Raw genomic sequence first — 14,667 nt, 5'->3', positions numbered from 1 at the left:
TACATATGCGCAGCCCAAAATTTCACATCCTAATGAATTGATATTGATAACTCACGTAGGCATCGAAGTCACTACCCATAGATTTTTAACTGTGCTTTCAGTAAACACCTAAAGCAATTTCAAATTCAAAATCAAACACGCAATACGTATCTCGAACGAATTCAAAGTGATATTAAAGCTATAATTCAAATCTGCATATAATCGCTTCCTTTGATGGACGACCGTCCTGAAACAAGAATATCACTGGGAAGAATATTTTTAAAAAAGATTTTCGGTGAAATTTCATATTATTTTCGGCCATTCCCAAGTTTTGTTTGTCGCTCGTTTCGGTTATTTTAACGTCTGGAGTGGCCTTTGTCTAGAGTTTAACGGTTTTTTTTAAGGCTTAAGCTTTCAATTCGAAGTAAATGGCACTGAGATGAAAGATTAATTTAAATTTTAAAGTTAATTACGTTTATTATTCAATTTTGGATTTTGTTAGTAATTTCTCATGAGTTACCAAACTATTATAAAACTACATATATAGACTAAGCTACGTTTATTTCTAAGTAAGTAAGTAACTACCCACATAATCCTGAACTGAAAATCAAAGTTCCACACAAACGAATGAAAAAGCAATTACACAATTTACGTATCGATTGCAACCCTCACATAATTTTATATCCTACCCACTCGGGCGTAATGGCGTCTTGAATAAAATAAGAAAATTATCACTGGCCGCTACCGAGGGGTGGTTTTCGGGAGCCACCCACCCCCTTAGGTTTTAAAAAGAAAATTTCGGTCGGGCGTGATATTTTTAAAATAAGACCCTTCTTCGTGGCATATTCCGTGGAGAGATTTTAAAATAAGAATAGTTTCGCGATACCCCCTGCCTCCCTCGTCTGGAGTTCGAAGTAACGCCGCGTTCAGTATTGAAATTTACTAAGCGTTCATCGAAATCCTATCCTACTAATATTATAAATATAAAAGTTTGTGAGGATGTTTGTTCCAGTTTCACGCAAAAACTACTGAACGGATTTAGATGAAACTTTACAGTTATATAGCTAATACATCAGATTAACACATAGATTATAATTTATATTACAAAAATGTATATCTTAGCTATAAAATAACAATAATTTTAGGCAGGCGAATCCGTGTGTAGGTTCTTCCTGTGTTTTCCATACGGACAGACATTCGGAACGTTATAATAAAAGAAGAGAACATAAAAATTTTGATGTAGTAGTATTAATTGGTTAATGTTTTTAGACTGTTATTCCAAGATACACTGATGTAAATCCTGTTATTTTTATATTTATAGCTAAATTTAATTTAATTCAAAAAAGAAGGTAGTATAAAGCAAATACATTAAATTTTAATTATATTAACTAGATTCATTGTCCAACGATATAAAAAAGTTAAATTCCATATTTCTTATAATAAACTAAAATCTACTTGCCTTACCGACTCTCCCGTTCAAAGCGTACCTATAAGAATTCGGGGGTTAAAATCGGGTGGTTCGGGGATACAGGGTGTTCCTTGATGAGGAGGTTTTTGAGGAATTCCGTCAGGGGTCATTCACCGGCGCCGATACGATAGTAATTGGATCGCCTAACGGATCTCTAAGTAATACTTGTATTATGTTGATGTATTTTTTGTAATAAATAATGCTATGTTTGTTATACTTATTTATGTTTCTTTTTTGTGACGTATGATTAAATAATAGTAGGTTCTCCGGTTGGCTATATAACTAATTATATAAGTTTAGAAGTTTGTTTTTTGAGACTAAAAATCATTGAACAGTGATCGCTTCTTTTGGGAACAATCCAAACCCGTATAAGCGTCCAAGTGCGGGTTTGAATCCCGTTACGTTCAATTTTTTATACGTTTTCTAATAATATTTTTCTCATATCTCGATTTTGAGCGGTAAGTGGTAAACGAAGCGTCATAACACTCATTGTCTGGCCTGCTCTATGCGAGTTACAACGTGAAATTATAAATGAAGAAAGATAAGAAGAAAGTTACGTAAAAATCCAAATTTCCTACAAAGCTGCCAACCATCTATTGGAATTATACATAAATTTCAACCGTTTTACCAAAATTGTTCAAAATAAACCTAAAAATGGTAAATAAGAGAATATCGAGTTTGAGTTATCAGGTCAAACCTAACTAATCTGATTCCCTGGATACGACACGCTTTCCAAACTAGATCATAATTCCATGTACATAAATATGTAATATAAATGTCTTATTAAAAATGTATGAAAGAAAGTATTTGACAGTATTCTAATGCATCCTAAAATACTTGCTGTTTGGCCCGTACAAAAGATATCTGTTGACGGTGTAATCCGCCACTCAATGCGCGATGTCTCGAAATTGAAGAGAATAGAGGAGACCGTAGTGTCTTAACATTAGTTTCCCTCTGTCTGTCTGTTGACTAAGCTTTTTGTCTTAGTGAGGCCATCATACACAGTAATCCTCACGCTTTATACGTGACCTTCCTCCAGTGTAGTCAATGCTGTTTTTGAAAGTCAATCAAAGTCTACCTTGTTTAAATTGGTAAAAAAGGTTTCTAGTAAAAAGCGTTTTTCTTTCGTCATTTTCAATTTCGTTGAGTGGGAATCGAACCCACACACAAGGTATTTCAGAACAATGTTTTACTATATTTTTATAATCCTCAGGGTTGCCGCACGTGTGCCATGGCGGAGTGCTCGTTCGCGCGCTGTCAGCAGGAACGACGCGCTATACGCAAGGAGTTACAGCGTTGGACTAAAAACATGGTTTACATATTAGGTTAGTGATTATTTTCTATTTTTCTTTTTCATTTTTGGTGCTTAGATTGAGTTATAATTCTTTTTTATTTTATCAAAATATTTAATTAAAGTTACAAAGAGTATTTTTTTAAGTATCTATTAAAATATATTAAATATTTTGGTGACGTCTAAAAATAATTTTAAAATTTGTTTTTACATGTGACTAACTCTTTCTATATTTTTTTTATTTACGAATTAATTTTCGCAGTTTGTAAGGTAATCAGGGTTGTTTTAGCATTACCGCGTGTTGGCTGGCGAATCCAATGCAGCAATATGTCTCCTAAGTTGAAGAAATGAAAATAATTAATTACTCTCAAATGAAAATAGATCCTACGACCATCATATTTACAGTCAGACGTTGTCCCACTGCAGCACTCAATAAACAATCTTCAGAGAGGAAAATGAACCTACTACCAATGCGACAAGACAGACATATAAACTGAGCCGTTGCTCAGCCTACACCTCGTCTTTTGTACATATAGCTAATTGGTAAACATAGGTAACTTAAAAAAATCGTACATACAGCAAACTTAAAAAAAGCTTATTACGCTTAGAACTTTCCTAGGCATGTATTTGGTCTCGAAATTTTCAAATTAAACCTGACGTCGGACGAGTTAATATCATACTCCATACTCTACTTGCATGAAATTTTGTTTGTTCTGTTTGCACGGGAGTTTTAGGATACGTGTTCATGGTGATTGGCGGAGGCGGATTTGATTATCGGTGTTAATATTGCTTTTCTTTGTTTAACTTGATGCTGTATACTGTAGTAAGCAGGATAGAGTACGAACTTGTGCTAACACGGAAGGGAGTGTTCTCCATTTTCCGCCCATTTTTGAATTATTTATTTTATATCAATATGTGTATAAATATCATAAACATGCATATAAATTTAATATATTAGTTTTACTTGTTTGAGTGGACCTGTTTAATCACACAGTTGTAATTCCTAATTACTCTTTGTAATTCACATGTAATAAGGAATGTTCTTGGCCGTTGTGTGTGTTTACACTCAAGCAAGCACTGCTGCAAGCGTGCAACTGTAAATGGGATGATTGTGGGCTCGACTCCTATTTGGGAGAATGTAGTATTTAATATTTTCATTTCCTTCCTCTAGTAACGAGGCAATGAGTGGCGTTGAGTGCTGACAGTCAACACGCAATGCCTTCATAATTCAGATGAACGTGGAAAACTGAAGTGCCTTAATGGAACGCCCCTCTTCTTTCATCTTCCCCTTCATCTTAACACTAGGTTCCCTCTGCCTACTATGCTATGTGCGGGATAAAAAATAAAATTCATTCCATCTCTAAACTAATAAGGAATATAGTAATCCACTGTTATACATTTTAATCCATCACTATCAATCCGCTACCGCCCATTACGTGTGTATACCTTACGAATCATATTATGAAGGAAAGGGTTATAACGCAAAGTTGCCACTAAACGTTTTTGAGAGCTTCAACTTTGTTTGAGATTGATTTCGTTTTGTACGGCTCCACGCTACTGATGCTGAGCCCAAATCCTTCGTCTATTGTGAATAAGGGCAATAGTTTCGTTAAAAATGTATAAAAAACCGGTTAAATACGAATCGGATTCGCACACCAAGGATTCCGTATCAATTTCAAAATTGTAGGTCTACGGGAAGTACAAACTATGAAAGTAAACAGACTTAAGTTTGCGGATGCACTCGTTTTGTTTGAAATGAACTACAAATTTAATGTTGTAATGTTTTTTTCTATAATTTAAATTTGAGTTCTTACTGTCAAAAACATAATTGTAGATCAGCAGGAAGTCCCTAATTAAATAAGATAACGTGACGAATAAAATTGAGAAACATTTGTGTTTTTTTTTGCTTTTTTTTATTTAACAAGTATAATTCTGAATTGCCGTATGGACTCATTTGGTATGAAATTAAATTACAAATATATTATAGTAAAAAAAAAGTGTAATTGTATAATTTTCCGATTTTTGTCAATAAAGATTTTTGAAAACAATGTAGTTAATCCTCTGAGGATTTTGTTTAATTCTTTTTATGTACGAAACCCTAAAAATTTGTAAAATTGTCCTTGCAGCTTTTAATACTTGTTGGGCGGATATAAATATTCATTACTTTCGCAGTTTACCGTTCTCTATAAGATCTTCAAATTTGACTACGAGGTTCTATAGAGGTGACGTTTTAATTTTTTTGTCTTTTTTTACTGTAACTACCTGTACAGATTTTTTGCTATTTCTTTTTTTTCCCATTTTTTATTTTGTATCGTGCTTAATGGCGAGCACAGAATACCTATATATAAAGATGTAAATAACATTTTTTTTGTGTAAATCGACAGTTGTGGGTTGAATTTCCACTCGTAGGATTCATTCCTCCATATGTCCATTTACTCGCTTTATAACAAAACTAATTGCATTGCGGCATTAGGTTTCGCCACATAACATGTAATAAGAAATAAAACATATCTAAGTATAGTTTTTTTTCTTAGTTTTCATTTTCTCTAAGTGAATAAAATATTAAAATTCTTAAATCTGAACTCACTATAAAGCTACTTATAAATGTTAATATAACATACAAAAGTTAATAATTCAACAAAAGTTATCTTATTCACCGAAATTTCGCAAACAGGTTCGCTCGCGTTGATTCACATTTTCTCCACTAACGGACTTTCATTCAAAGTTTTAGCATAGCAGGCTACGCAGAGGTATCCTATCTTTGACATACTCCATTGTCCACTTTCCGCCGAATTATCGAGATATTGTGTTGAGTGGCGAAATTCAAATCCGCGCCTTGTCTTACAACTAAGGGCGAAAAAATTAAAATACTGAATATTTTATTCCCCCGAGTAGAAATCGAACGCACGACCGACGTGTTTACACGCTTGTGCCACTGCGCCACTACGGCTTTTTTTATTATATAAAGCTCTATGTAGACTATCATTCTATTATATCTTCACTCGTCTCTCCATAAAGCATGATGGTATTTTATAAATTTGTAATGGTCGATTTGCAATGGTTGTGGGTTCAATTTTTTTTGGAATAATGTTTATATTTAATATTATTTTTGTTTTTTAAGCTTCTCAGTGTATCCTACCTGCAGTAGTATAGGCAGAGAGAAACTAGCATTTTTTGACAGATATAAGAATTCGGCGTAATAAGTTGGCTTTTTAAGTTTACTTTTAAATATAATTTGCCTAAGTAGAGATATTTGAAACTACTAACTTATACATTAATATATTCTACCTAAAACAGTTTTAAAAGTTAACATCAATAAAATCGAACCCGCAACCACCACAAACATATATATGGTCTATATTTATAAAATACTAACAGTAAATGTTACAAGGACCCAGCACTAATCCAATACGGATGTCCGAAAGGACGACAGATAACTCGATAAAGGCCATTTAGAGTTCGGATGTCTATTACTTCATGTATTTAGTAATTATATTTGTGTTGTACGAGGCCGTTGTGGCGCAACGTCCAAGTTAATGTACACGGAACGGTCGTTAGTTCGATTCCCACTCGTAGGAATTAAATATTTTCATTACTCCCTTAAGAAGACAGTAAGAATCCACTGGATTCAAAGGGCGCAGGACCGGGTGGAGTGGCGAGAATTAGGGGAGGCCTATGTCCAGCAGTGGACGTTGAAAGGCTGATGGATGGAAGAATGGATGGATGGATTTCTCCCCCCAGTGGGAAGTGAAACCACAACCATCGCACACATGACTCCTGAAAATACTTACGTATCTACTTTGCGTTTTGAGGTCCTTTCAAGAAATGTACCTAGTAGAAACAAAGTAATAATATATTGATCCCAGATATAAATAACTTTCGTTTACATCCAAATAATGTCGCTACAACCTAACTGACAAGTAGGGAATCAGATTTCTGAATTCTACATAATATTTAAGGCAGATGTGGCGCAGCAGCACAAGCACGTCACTGTTAGCGACGGTTGTAGGTTCGACCCCCACTCGGGGGAATGACACATTTAAAATTTTTATTTTTTTTCTTCGCTCTTTCTAACAAGGAAAAAAATATATTTTCCCTATTTTAACAAAGCAAAATGCGGTGTTAATAAATAAAATATACGCAACGTCTATGAAAACGGGAAACGGAGAAGAAATAAATGCATCACTTATTTCTCTTTTTCTCACTAAAAGCAAAAAAACTAACAACAATTATACTTATATAACACTATTCTACAAGTAAAATAGTATCAGTATCAGCTACTATGGGTATTCAGAGATAAAGGCTCTATCTAATTCTACATTCGACTATGGAGGGCAAGAGCAATGCAAGGTTCGTTCTACAATAGTCGCGTTTTGTTTATACTGTTTCTTCAATATCTATTGTTTTTTTCTTTGAATGGATAGGCTAGTGTTGTGTCACTCTGTTGTTTTGGTTACGTTTTGAGTAGTTTTTTTTTTATATTATATTTTTTTCGTATATAGAGGGAATCTAGTGTCAAGACTCGTAGTTTTAATTTTTTAAGCGGCGGAACTCAACGCTGCGTTCTGTCTGCCAGAGCAGCCCTTATTGTATGAAATAGAATTTTGTGTTAATATTGTATAGCATTTAGGTAGAAATTATTTAGGACAATATTGGTTGCCGTTTTATAAAAGACTTTAAAAATACATAATTTATTTTGAATTACAGTTAGATTTAACTTTGTGAGTTGAAATATCATTATAGTACACAAACATACACACAAGCGATCCTAACTAAATAGAATTTAATTTCTCAAAATATTAATTTCTCTTAAATCCCACAAATTTAAACAATAACATGTAAATATAAAGTTAAATACAATCACGTTTAGTGCCACTGTGGCGCGCTGCATCGGCCGCGTAGGGCGCATGCGTCGTTCCGTGCCTTCGCCAAACAACCTGTTGCAACCCCGGCGTGCACTAATGCAACTTCTACGCTCCGCAATCACAAGCTAAATTCTAAAACCTCCGACTAATATACCACTACTGAAATCTATGTGAAAAAAATTAAAATTCCATATAAATTTCGGTACCAAAATCGCGGAAATTATATATTTGATAATAACACATATGTCGAGTTTCTTGTAAGTGCGGCCCAAGTGTCTTGCGAGTTCTAAGACGGTGAAGTGCTGTGAGAGTTGATTGTAATAGGTGTTATATCGATTGTACGTCTAATAAACGTATAAATACAGTATAAAAACTAATTAAAAACGCGAAATTTGACGTTTGTTCTAATAAAATAAAAATAATATAATTGCAGTTCCTTTAAAAGTTCCGTAAGTTATGCTATAAGGCTTCGCGTAGTGATTGTGCTTGAAAAAAATCGCTGAATTAGATAATTAAGTTAGATTAAAAGTTAAATAAAGCTTAAAGGAATTTAAATTCCGTTCCCGGGATCGCAAAGTGCGGATAATTGGACCAAGTGGGGGTGAATAGCCGAAGTTTACCAGCGTGGAGGCGAGAGTTGGCAAAAGCAACAAGTGGACGCCTGATGCCTTTCTCGGTAACTGTGCTACTGTTATACGACTTTGCATGCCCGCTGCGGGACTATATATCCCGCGTACCGATCCTATGCCATTTTATTTTTACCCCCCCTTTTTTGGAAATCTGTTATATTAGGATTTTGCTGGAATTTTCCTTTTTTTTTGCCGATTTTTTGCGTGCGAGTGGGTGGGGTCGATACTTCTTTTGTTTTAGACGCGCCATCTTAGGTCGGCGACAAAAAAAGTGTCATGGCGGCTTCTATAAAAGGAATTTGCTCTAGTTTTTTCGTAAGTGCATTTAAGTTCTTAGAGCTTCTAAGGCGTCGTATGAGGTTTGTGCTCTATGCGATAAGCGTGTGCAACTGTTTTATATTGTGTACTTGGTTGTATTTCAAATTTAAACGTAACGAGGCCGTCGGGGCACCGGGGCAAGCGTGTGAACGTAACGCGACGGTTAGGGGTTCGATTTCTACTCGGGAGAATGAATTATTATTTATGATTATTTTCATTTCTTCGCTCTGGTAGATACAAGACAAAAGCGCGGCGTTCAGTTTCGCCACTCAACACGCAATACTTCGAAAATTCAGCGGAAAGTAGGAAACTATAAGCTTGCTATACCTAAGCTGAGAAAAAAATGTAACGATTTTCTCGTCGCCTCATTCATTGTCCACGAGTTTGTCTCTTAATTTGGTTAGTCTAATATTGTTAGGCAAGCTGTCAATTTTTGTTAAGCTTTTTGTGTGTAGCTTATTTGATTTACATATTTATAAATATCTAATCTTATTTTTGTATTATAAGTTATTTTTTTCAAACTAAAACGGACGTTTAATCTCAATAAATGAAACTTACTGTTTATTTAAAATTAAAAATTTAATACATATCCATTTATACAGAAGGATACGAAAACAATATTTTATACAAGTATTAAATCCTGAACGCGTAAGATTTCCTGTAATTAATTGGTGTATAAGGTTTCAGGCTTACATCCTGCAATATATGCTATAATTTACTTACCTATAGAAAATCTACTCACTATACTCTGTATATTAGCAAAATATTATATTGTATCTAAGTTCAAGTAAAATTAACCTTAATTAAAATTAACTTTAAATTTAATATGTAAAAACTTTTCCATCCCCAAACCCATATTTTCTTTTTACTATTCTAATTCGGTAAAAGGCGGCGTTGAGTTACGTAATGAAAGGGCATACATGGTACATATATTTTTTTTAATTGGTTATTAATAAAAAAATAATATTCCACAGTTAAGCAATAGTGATCAAAAAATTCAAAACTATCTTTAGGTTGATCCTTGTTTCAATTTCTTGACATTATAAAATTATGATTTGCTTATATTGCAACCGTTTCAAAAGGCATAGAAAATATCAGCTTAAAAAATGTACATCGGAGAATCTCTCTCGTTCTTTCCTATGCGAAATTCACTTCGTTTCCCACTCTCCGTCCATATTTAGAGACATTACGTGTTGAGTGGCGGACCTCAACGCCGCACTTTGTTTACCACTGTGTGTCTATCACTGTGTGAAACTAGTCACTATGCTGGCACTGGCTTTGCGTTGCATCGTTTCGTCGTTATGTGGCTTTACCGCCTTTTTCATGGGTAGTCTTCAGGGGAACTGTTGGATCTGGTACCCGTCGCAAAATTTTGTTACCGTACATTTCGTCACGAGCTTAAATACCATCCCCAAGATCTGGCTAGGAAGCACTCCACTATTATGCGGTTGTGTAGGACTTCCATTCACGTGCCACACAAATGTGGAATATCTAGACTACCTGAGGCAGTGTTTCCAGGTCTATACGACGTGGGTACCTTCAAAAAGCGCGTCTACCTCTACCCTAAAGGCCGGCAACGCATCTGTAGCTCCACTGGTGTTACACGGGGTCGTCGGTGACTGTGATCACTTACAGTTACGTGGCCCGTGTGCTGCGGTAACCTTATCTTTCCTACACAAAATAAATTTAAAAAAATCTAAGCGAGAAAATAAAAATAAATTTAATATAATAATTACCCGTAGTAGAGATCTAAGATACAACCATTCTGATGCTGTCCCGCTTCATCAAGAGGGTTTCGTTGCAAAATTGGAAAAATCGTTTAAAACGGACAATCAGGCTATAGATTTGTAAAACTGCTAAGCTTTACTACAGCCGCTATAGGTATACCAAAAACAAATATTTTTCCCAAAAAATAGCAAAGTTTGAAAAAACTACAATATATTTAACACAACTACGACCAACTATTAAGCTTTCGCATTTATTTTTATTTTTAAAAGGCACTTAACCTGAAAAAGGCTAAAATCCACTGACGGCCGATACTCCGTAGATTACAATAAACCGATAAAAATACGCACCAGCTAGCAATATCTGCGTTCACTGTAAAAATGTAGCTCCAAAAAAGTCGTACGATATACCTATGTACGAGTATATACGTATATTTATTATTGTCGTAAAAATTTACGTTTTTTTACGGTAAAAGAAATTTTATTTATTATAGAAGTCGTGTATTTTGGCGTTTTTCAGTTAAATTACGTACGTAAACGTCATTTTCGTGGACAAAAAAGTGGAAATTTCAAAATATATTCTCTTCATACCATCTTAGGAGACGTAGTGGAGTAGTGTTATATAGTTTTACAGCGAACATGACGGTTGTGGATTCAATTCCCACTCGAGGGAGAAAATTATTTTCATTTCCTTGCTCTAGTAAGAAAGCAAAGCTCGGCGTTAAGTTCTGCCACTGAACAAAAAACAATCAATTTTTAAAAATCTCTTCTGTCACTTAGTAACTGCTTCACAGACAACGCACAGAGGAAAGGAAAATTCGCAGAACCTATCATAGGTTAGCATTTAGTATGTAGATTCCTTGGAGAATGTAGGGCAGTAGGTACTAAGAGAGCTTTAGAGAGTGGGAAGAGGGAATCTAGTGTTAAGACATTTTCGAGACATTGTTTGTTTAGTGGCGGAACTTAAAACCGCGCTTTGATTTGTCAATAGAACGAGGAAATGAAAATAATTAATTCCCCAAACCGTCGGGTTTATAGATGTATCAGACGCTGTGGTATTGCGCTACAATGGCCTCAACAGTGTTTTGTTATTGAATTATGATTGGCGTTTATATAACTTCTCTTAGGCAAAACGCGGCGTTAAGTTCCGCCACTCAACACGCAATACCTATAGAATTTGGCGGAAAATAGGGAACGGAGTGTCTTCTGCCTACCCTGCTGTGTGCGGGATACAGCGTGAAGGTGATTTATAATTTAAAAGTACTTTATGAGGTAAGCAGAGAGAACGTAGTATTAAAACACTCCTGTCTATACGCGATGGTTTTTTTTGTCAATAACGACATGACAAAATATATTTTCCTAAAGCATTTTTTTATATTCCATACCTTACGTGTCAATAAATCCGGGACTCGAAGACGTCACTCACAGACGACCCACGTGACCACTGAACCGTGACGCCTTGTCAGTGACACCCTAAAATGAAAATAATGAAGCAGATGAAATTTTGTGTAAAGAATATTTGTATAGCTTTCTATGTTTTGTATGGAGGCCATTTAGGCGTAGTGGGATAGGATCTGATTTTAAACGCGACGGTTGCAGGTTCTAGTCTTATCCCTAAAAATAATGATAATATTATAGTTATTTTAGTTTTTTCCCTCTGGTTAGATTAAGTGCGGTATATATTTAGTCGAAAAATAGAGAACGGAGTGCTGTAACACTAAGCTTTTTGTCCACTGTTTTACTATACAGGGCGCGAGAAAGATTGAAATTATATAAGTGTTTAATAAATATTTTTATAGCTTTCAATGTTTTGTTTAAGACCCATCATGGTGCGGTAGAATAGTGAATGGTTGTGAGCGATCTGGGTTTGAATTCAATTTCCGCTTGGGTAATACGATTATATCTAAATTCATACATTTCTCTGCTCTAGTAAGACAGCAGCGTAGGGCTATTTACATCCATTACGAGATAGTCTGCTAAGTTATATTTTTAAGCGTGGGCAAAGTGAAGACAGCACACTTACTACCCAATTTTCGAGATATTGCTCCTTGAGTGGCGTAACACAACGCCGCTCTTATTCTACCACAGCGGTGGATATAAGTATACAAATATCATTCCATTATCTATTTTATATTAATTTAGAACAAAAGAATCTCTCTCTCTCTCTCTCTCTTTCCCTTTTACTAATAACTTCTTATCCTACTACGATAAGCACGAAAAGAACTCGTATCCCATAGAACCTTTACTTCTATTTACCACTGAGTCAGATGTCCATCGTAAAGTAATGCTTAGTAGATATATTTAGAAACCGCCGGCTAAATAAAGTGGTCCGAACTTAAAGTGTCTTTCTTGTCCTCTAGAGAAATGTACCGACTGAAAGTAATTTTAAGTTCGTCGTCCTAATAAAAATTAATTTGGACATATTTTTATAAGATTTCCGTTTTTTTTATATTGGGGTCTCGATGGTATTGATCGATTGGTAACTGATTATAAACTAATATGCCAGTGTTAGTTACTTTGATTCTGATTAGTGTTAAAAAATAGTAGATTTCGTAGTATGAATATTAAAAAAATATATGACGTTTACTTTTATTCTCTATTTTTTTTAATTAATATTATCTATCACAACAATATTTAAGTATATTCAGTCACTAAGAACAGAGTGTCTATCTAACTTCCCAAAATAAAAAATAAAATAACATATGTTTTCTAACATTTTAAATGTTATTTCACACTTAAATTTAAGCAGAATTTAAACCACCACTAAGCCTTATATTTTTATCAAGCTACATCGATAAATTTGTACGCTTTTTTTAACTTAACGCTGTATATCGAACATAACATGGTAAGCAGAGGAAACCTGATAACCTAGTGTTACGACACTCCGTTCTCCACTTTCCGCTGAATTAACAAAGCATTGCGTGTTGAATGGCGAATCTCGTTACCAGATTGAGAAAATGAAAACATCACATATTTTATTCCCAAAAGTGGGAATCGAACCCAGAACCGTCTCGATTAGTAATACGCTTGTGTCCCTGGGCCACGACGGCCTCTTATACGTTTGCTACAACATAAATAGGTATATTATATAAGTATTCATAGACAATTCGCCGTGTTAATGGTTGTGTAACACAAGCCAGTGAAATATTTGTCAAGCTAACAAGTCTAAGTGTGAAAATCGTCACATTATATGTCATTAACTTTGACTAACACCTCTTAGAGTGCCCGCTTGCTACCGTATGGTTGACTGGTGGCCATTACTAAATATTTTTACATGTAAATTGTTCCTTCACTTGTAGTGTAGTGATATGACTCTACGTTTTCTTATTGTTACTTAGTGCACATGTAGAAGGAACCCAGTGTTACAGTCAGAGGTGCCGCTGCGCCACACTTGTATTAAGTGCTACATCACTCCGTTTCAATACTTTTAATTAACTTATCAGAAGTTAACTAACGCAATCTATATTAAGCCTTGTTATTAATAACCCACACCCATTACTAGAATAAAACAGAAAATACTACTAATCTCTTTTTATTTTTACAAAAAAAAAGGAAATATATACAATTCATATAAAAATGTCTGTTTTGTCAGTCCTATATGAAGCTACCACCGGCTCGGAAAGCAGTAGGCAGACCCAGCGAGACACTCATCAAATGCACCACTAAAAAATAAATTTACTATAAGCTTATGACAATCATTAGTTTTAAGCTAGACTAAAATAGCCTCATATAAAAGAAAGTATCACTAGAAAGTGCTTTTTCATCCAAGAAAGCTATAAATTTACGTTAACTAACATTAAAACTAATCGCAATTAAATATCAACTCAGTTTCGATCACATCCTCATATTACAATTGTTATTATTAAGTGCCATTAACAAACTAATAATTATCTTTAATAATCTCGAACGCGTCACGAAATAAAATGGCTACCCATCACGATTGGAAAATGGGTATAGTCATGCTATACTCGAAATTTTTAAAATATAATTATTGTATTAAAATAATCTCTATATTTATTAGGATAGAGACCATTTCAGGTTGGCGTCGTCCAAAAATAATTTTTGATGGTACTATTTGCATCAGTCCCAGCGCCATCTATACGGATTCCCACAAAATTTTTCACGGAACCATTTCTTATAAGAACTACCCCACACCGCTACGTCCGTGTACAGACGCACTAACACACAGGCAACGTCTATACAATTGAACGCACCCACACTCTGAGAAAAAAACGATAAAAAAGTGCACACTAACACAAACACTTTGCACACAGACGCAAATCTTTCTATTTTAAAGTTACCAATTTTTTCGAAATTTCACGCAATTTCACTAGTTTTGTGGATACGCGGCCAAATTTGAATGTGTTTTCGTGCGTACAGGAGATATGATAGG

General features: G+C 34.7%; 1 protein-coding gene across 3 annotated transcripts in view; it reads left to right on the top strand.

Moving 5' to 3' along the window:
* Positions 1-14,667, top strand: part of LOC146528444 (uncharacterized) — a 188,636-nt gene that overhangs the window by 55,509 nt on the left and 118,460 nt on the right. For 2 of the 3 annotated variants that reach the window (XM_085203553.1, XM_085203551.1), the window contains exon 2: positions 2,661-2,772. In XM_085203553.1, coding sequence (XP_085059679.1) covers positions 2,679-2,772 — 94 coding nt within the window. In that variant the 5' untranslated portion in view covers positions 2,661-2,678. Of the gene's footprint in view, positions 1-2,660; positions 2,773-8,054; positions 8,280-14,667 lie in introns of those variants that run through there. The other variant, XM_085203556.1, reaches the window with a different exon arrangement.

The sequence above is a fragment of the Heliconius melpomene genome, chromosome 19 (genome assembly GCF_056956725.1).
Source record: "Heliconius melpomene rosina isolate 202511_hmr_F chromosome 19, ASM5695672v1, whole genome shotgun sequence".
Lineage (NCBI taxonomy): Eukaryota > Metazoa > Arthropoda > Insecta > Lepidoptera > Nymphalidae > Heliconius > Heliconius melpomene.
The sequence above is the reverse complement of the archived record's forward strand: the minus strand, read 5'-3'. Positions and strand labels throughout refer to the sequence as shown.